Genomic DNA, 6827 nt, shown 5'->3' on the forward strand with positions numbered 1-6827 from the left:
ATCTAATGGAGATTAACTTATTTAAAATCATACCTGTGGTTTTCCCTTGGAATAAAATGAAATGGCTGTCTGCAATATTACAAAATCTATTTTTCAGTCTCAGGATGTGTGAAAACAAAAAAAAATCTGTACTAGCAAATAGTAACAAGGAATTTCAAAGGGAATCCGTATGAGTGACAAGTGTCAGAATTCATTATTCAGCCTCATAGTGCCACCACTGTGAAATCTGTAGCTATTTAAATTCAGAGTTGTCTTCACTTGATAAAAGGAAATTAACATGTTTTAAGCATTATCTGATAAAAGTATATCTTCTTGTTCTGTGCCTGTTATTAAATGGAATAATGGCCAAGCAGAACTGTTTAAGTATATTATGTTGAGAATACTGTACATGTTTTTGTTACAGGATAAAGATTTTATCCTTTTTTTTTATCCTTTGCCCTTATTGTGTGTGTATATATATATATGTATATATGTGTACATATATACATATATGTTTATATATATGTATGTGTATATATATATATATATATTTAGGGAGATTTAGGTTAGATGTTAGGAAGGTATTCTTTGCTCAGAGTGGTGAGGCACAGGCACACGCTGCCCAGAGAGCTGTGTGTGCCCCATCCCTGTAGGCACTCAGTGCCAGGTTGGATGGGGCCCCAGGCAGCCTGATCTGGTGGGGGGCAGCCCTGCCCAAGGCAGGGGGTTGGGATTCAGTGGGCTTTAAGGTCCCTTCCAACCTACGCCATTTTGTGATCTTTGAATCCTCTCTCATTTACAAGCACCCTGGTGTGTGAATTTTATGTTGTACTTCTGAAAATGGAATCTTACCTCAAACCGGGAAATAATGAGATCAGACTTAACTTGAGCAAGTGGCTCTGAATCTTAGTTGTTTTAGATCCTTTTGAAAGCTTCTTGAAAAATTATACCACTTGATGTGAAGCAAACATGACATTCACATCTCCAGGTCAGAATACATGAATTGAAAGAAAAGAAACCTCCCTCGTCTCGATAATGGACAAGATGAAATTCTTATAAAAACCTGTAAAGAATAGTTGAGCTCTATAGCCAGAGTACTCCTCCACTCTGATTTGTAGAAAAGAACATCCAGAACCAGACGTAGTTTATTTGTTATTCCTTTTGATGGTATACTGTACCATGAATTTGTCCAGTCACTTCTTGAGTATAAGTTTTTAATATCCAGGAAAACTCTGTGACAGGAAAATTTTACTGCTTAATTCTCAATGTTTAAAGAGGATATAACTTGGTTTTGTTCATTTTGAACTCTCATCTTCATTCAATTCTCTGATCTTGAAAAAACAATAATTATATGTTCCCTGACTCGGTTCTCCACAGTGAGGTAATGTCTTACAGTTACATTTCTAAACAGGGGTAACTATCTTACAATCTGTTGCTGTATAGAGGAAGTCTCTCCCCCCTCCTTTCATGCATCACTTAATATTTTTTTTGCTGGTAGTTTCATCTGTGTTTTTTCTTTCATTCTATTTATTGTCTTGTATTGTCTGACAATATCAGGAGTTGCTTGTTCTCCTTTGACTTACGTGATTGCTTCATGGATCAGTAGATAATGGCGTCCAAGAACGTTCTAGTTTCACCTTCCAATATTATATTTACCGTATTCATATAAGGAGGTTTTGTCTTTTCACAGCCTATGATACTCATCAGCTTGTTACAGTCAGTGTTGCCGCCTTGATCAGGAGGTCTTTTTTATGTACCCTATACTAGGATTATTTTGGAAACTTGTCCTGCTGTAGAATTAAAGCTGAGTTTCCAATCTGCAGGCAAGTCCACTGGAAATCTACTCCATTGTCTTTTCAGAGCACTTTTTAACCAAGTTTCCATACAGAAGTCTGCCTGAAAAATTTTAACGATCGCAGATAGCGCAGTACCTGATCTTTCCTATGTTGTGCACAGTGGTCATTCAAATTAAAAGGGTATATTGGAAATAACTGTTCTGGAAACACACTCTGAATTTATTTTATTTTTATTCAATTTTGTTATTATTTTATTATTTTTCATTGTTTAAACTTCAAATGTTTTAAAATGAGTATTGTCCTTACGTGATTTTAAGTTATTGACTACTATGTATGTGGAGAGTAAATGACGCTGTAGATGCTTTATATGTAACAGACCTAACCAACTAAATTATGTCTAGAGGAGTGAAAAGTATAAATTGCCTACCTAATATGTCAGTGTTTCTTTTCATTTGATGCTTTCTTTTTTTCTTTTTTTTATCTCCCTAAAATTTGCTTTCGTAAAGGTGGAGAATGATCCACACCTGAAATTAATGTATACAGAGTGTCTGAGGCTGTGTGGAACCTGGCTAGCAGAAACATGTTTGGAAAACCCTACCGTCATCATGCAGAAATACTTGGAGAAGGTGCATTCAGTCTTTGAAATGCTCAGTCTTTGAGATAATGCTGTTGTAAATATTTTGTTAAAATGTCAAGTACATTTTACAATTCAGCCTTTATTTTTCTGGATCAAAAATACAGATTCTTAGTAAAGAAAAAAAAAAACAAAAACAAAAAAACCCACAAACCTTATAGTTTCACATAGCATTTTATAACACTGTAATCATATAAAGTATTCACAATATGGTTTTTAGAATTTAATGTGAAACATTTATTAATATTGGCTTTGAAATGATAATGACTTATAATATTTGCCTTTTTCCTTCCACCCCATTCCCATCTTCTCACCTTCAAGACAGGTAATTGACTTGGTCATACTTACTGTATGACTGTGTCTGTAGCAGTTTCATCCCAGGTGCTGGAAAATCTTGCACTAATGCTTCAAAGTACTGACATTTTTAAAAAATCTTAGCCATGGCAGAAACGTTTTCGTTAATATGACTAGTGTCCCCACATTTCTTTATTTCTAATCTGCAAAACTGTAGCTTTAGCTGCTTTTCTCTTTCACTTTCTATATTGTTTCTTCACTCTGGTAATTTGAATCAGTTATTTTCACAAATAATCGCCTTCTCTTTTTGGCACTTTTTGACTATTTTCTATTTTTTTTGTATTTTGATACAAGGTTGTAAAACTTCATGTCTAGTTAATCTAAAAGTAGGTTGTACTACAGAAGTAGCCTGATAGGTTTTATTTTGTATTTATATATATCCCGTCAGAGGCATCCTTAACTAACATGGTTAGTTCAGACAAGCAAGTGGCCCTGCTTGAACCCTGCTTGAAGGATTTGTGCAGGATGACCTCCAGGAGTCCCTTCCATTCTGTGATGATAGTTTGATCAGGTATTGTGCAGTACTCAACTGTGTATCTGATTATCAGCCTTACCATTATTGTAACTTCTCTTTTAGGCTGTGGAAATTGCTGCAAGGCACCATGGAGACAGCAGTGATGAACTGAAGAAAGGAAAAACAAAGGCTTTCCTGTCTTTGGCTCGTTTCTCAGATAATCAGTACCAGCGAATTGAGAACTACATGAAATCCTCAGAGTTTGAAAATAAGCAGGCATTACTGAAGAAGGCCAAGGAGGAGGTTGGCCTCCTGAGGGAGCGTAGAGTTCAGACAAACAGGTGAGCATTCAAACTGAGAGGTGGTTACTACAGAGCCATTAAAGTTTTCATCTTTACTAATTCTCTGTCCATCTGGGCAAGTGGTACAGCATGGTTCACATCTCTACAGCAGTGGCTGAATCTGTAGTCCTCATTACCTATAGTTACTGAACTGTGCTAGGACATTGTCTAGGAAAGTGCAAGGTGGTGTGGGCCAAGACTAAGTCAAGGAGCTTTTCACGTTTATTCCCTGTTTGATAGAGAAAATGTTACAGAGTAAAAATAAGTGAGTGTGACATTTTTTTCCGTCAAACATTTGGTGAAAGTTTAGAATTCATCTTAATATAGAACTGTTAAAAGAATTAGTGAGAGCAGTTGCAAGCAAGTGGTAAAATAAAATCTGAACTTCAGTAGTTGGAAAGCGATGTTCCTACATAAATGGTCTGTACTGGATATTCACATTTATACCAAGATTGAGATTAAATCATTAGAAAGAAAAAGGACACTAAGTACTTACTTGGAGTGATGGGTTTGTTTGGACATGCACCAAAGGAATAGCTTCCACAATTCCATTTCACAGATGTTTTTTTTTAATTGTGCTTTGACATACAAAACAAATTAAAAAAATAAAATTGGTAAGCACCAGAACTAGGGACGGCCCAGTCAGTTCACGGAGAAATAATTCCTTGTTTAAAAATAATGTTTGTTCACATAGATATACAGTGAAGGTTCAGCGAGAGCTTGAGCTGGATGAATGTGCCATACATGCCCTAACTGAGGATCGTCAGCGTTTCTTGTGTAAAGCAGTGGAGAACTACATCAACTGTTTGCTAAGTGGAGAGGAACATGATATGTGGATCTTCCGACTCTGTTCCCTATGGCTTGAAAATTCTGGAGTTGATAGAGTCAATGAAATGATGAAGGTACATCTCCTGCTGTTTTTCCTCATTACACTTTTACATTCAATAATCCATCTTCTGCTCCTGTTTTTAGAAGATGTATTGTGCTGTACTGAATGCTTTTCTTTGTATTTCCTTAACTTTTCCATCAAAACTTGCCTTTTCCAGTCATTACTGCTCATCAGTTTGCTGCTTATCACTGACAGCTGTCATTCTCACTGCATTTTAATTTTATTTCAACTTAATATAGCATTTTAATTTGGCAAGTCTGTAAGATGAAACATATTTCATGATCCTTCACTGCTGCCAGTGTTGCTCTTTACATATCTTGAATACTACCCGTGTCTTTTTCAATGTCCATTAGTATGTTGTTCTAGAGATATGTCTCGTACATACTTCTGGGTGAAAAGATGTTCTTTTAGGCTATCTGTAAAACACAGTAACCAGGGACTATTAAGGTTGTCATTCTCTAGTTGGTTCTATAATTTCTGCAGCGATGCAGGGTATCTCTTCATTCTTACATGAATGATCTGAATCTATAACAGGGATCGTAATTTGTTGCTTCATTTTGTCTTATAATTAACTTTGGAGAACAGTAAGTTTTCCTTTACTTGTATTTTTAACACACAATTGTTTATTGTCTTAAGCTAGATTGTAAATTGTTTTTTTGTTTTTTTGTTTTTTTAATTAGAGAATCTAGGTATGGGGGTATTCTGAATTAGTGTGTCTCAGCTCTGCTCTAATAGAACAACAAATACTCTATTTGTCACCAAGGCCTAGGAATATGAACTAAGGTGCTGTTACACTCACTGGATTGCCATTTGATCACACAGCAATAATTACTCTGTTTAACAAACCAAACCAAAATGTCTCCCCCTTCCCTTGTATTTTATGATTCCATTACTTTTTGGTGTTTAATGCAACTTTTTAACTGAATTTTCTCCACTACAGAAAAATGCAGAGAAAATCCCTTCTTACAAGTTTTTGCCTCTGATGTACCAGCTGGCTGCTCGAATGGGAACCAAGATGATGGGTGGTCTAGGATTTCATGAAGTTCTGAATAATGTAATTCATCGTTTTTGTACCTGAAGATATTTTAACTGGCATAGTGGTACATTCTCCTAAACAATATGCATCTTCCTTTGTGCAGTCGTAGCCCAATGAGTTATGGACGTGATAAGTGCTTATTAAAATGAGTGATGCAAACTCAGTATTATGGGGGGATCTAGGAGGGAAAAGATTGGGGATTTTTACATTGCTTACATCATTGGTTTTGTTGTTGTATAAAAATAGTCTTCTGCAGATACAGAAATGCATTTTGAATATATTACAATTGTGGAGGTAATGTCTAAGTAATTCCTATTCTTTCTTTCCCATGAAGAGTTGTAGAAGCTCAAAAAACTAGTGTTTCTAATTAATTCATTGTTTCTAATTAATTCATTTTCTTTCTTCTGTACGCTCTTCAATAATGAAATCTTTTTGTTTTCCCTGACAGCTAATGTCTAGGATTTCACTGGATCACCCACATCACACTTTGTTTATAATATTGGCTTTGGCAAATGCTAACAAAGATGAACTCCTGACAAAAACAGATGCAAAAAGAACAAATAAGTTAATTAAAAACGCACCAAAAGAAATTTCACAGCTTGATGTGGTAACTATGAAAAATTCTATCAGTCAGTCTTGTAATAAATAAATATTCTATCTCTGTTATTTGTCTTAAGGGAGATTTTATTGTAGAGCTCAGCAGCTGACTTTTGTTAAGAAAAATTGCGAGGAAAGAAGTATATTTTTATGACAAAAAAACTTCCTTTGTACATGAATTGATAATTACTTTTGAAATAGGTTATTACCGAGGCTAAACAAAGCAAGGTTAACATTTCCTGCAACAAATACCCGTGTTATTGCATAGAATTTGTGATAAATGTCCTTTATTTGTTATTCTTTAAGTAGGGACTTGAGTACGTCTGTTGCTGAAAGTAGATACCAAATGGAGTATCTTTCTGCTTGAAATGATAACGTCTGTTCAGAGTGTTTAGCCTTATGTAGCGTACTTTTGTTCCTTTATGTGACATTAATGTTGACAGCCATGATGATATGTAATACTGAACTGCAGCTTTGTACTTATTTTGTGACTGTTTAATTTTTGTTGGTTCGTGCCCATGGAATCAACACGTCTGGATTAATGCCCCTTCTCTCCCTCTTCACTATAATCTGGCATGATTGTTTGTCATTACCCTCTTACCCCTCACCTGATACAAATTCGCACCACACTTGTATGTGGCTTTTTTTGCCTTCCTCTCAGATTTCTATTTCTTACGTTATCCCACCCTTAGGAGTTGGCTTATTCTAAACTGAACTAAGTCTGACAGCTTTAGGTACAGAAGGGAC

At 35.6% G+C, this 6827-nt stretch overlaps 1 protein-coding gene across 1 annotated transcript; it reads left to right on the forward strand.

Moving 5' to 3' along the window:
• The first annotated feature begins 701 nt into the window (after nucleotides 1-701).
• Nucleotides 702-6821, forward strand: LOC110392088 (serine-protein kinase ATM-like). Its single transcript, XM_021384043.1, has 5 exons — nucleotides 702-2401; nucleotides 3341-3558; nucleotides 4253-4460; nucleotides 5388-5501; nucleotides 5932-6821. Exons 1-5 carry the CDS (start codon nucleotides 2231-2233, stop codon nucleotides 6130-6132), a joined length of 912 nt encoding a protein of 303 aa, XP_021239718.1. The 5' UTR covers nucleotides 702-2230; the 3' UTR covers nucleotides 6133-6821.
• Nucleotides 6822-6827: the final 6 nt, after the last annotated feature.

Source organism: Numida meleagris, unplaced genomic scaffold, assembly GCF_002078875.1.
Source record: "Numida meleagris isolate 19003 breed g44 Domestic line unplaced genomic scaffold, NumMel1.0 unplaced_Scaffold951, whole genome shotgun sequence".
Classification (NCBI taxonomy): Eukaryota; Metazoa; Chordata; class Aves; order Galliformes; family Numididae; genus Numida; species Numida meleagris.

Bases quoted from the DNA above. Each gene is read 5' to 3' on its own strand.
- LOC110392088 (XM_021384043.1), top strand. From the start codon at position 2,231: ATGCTTTCTTTTTTTCTTTTTTTTATCTCCCTAAAATTTGCTTTCGTA. The intron at 2,402-3,340 runs GTGCATTCAGTC...CTTCTCTTTTAG, and splicing joins TGCAGAAATACTTGGAGAAG to GCTGTGGAAATTGCTGCAAG. The intron at 3,559-4,252 runs GTGAGCATTCAA...TTGTTCACATAG, and splicing joins CGTAGAGTTCAGACAAACAG to ATATACAGTGAAGGTTCAGC.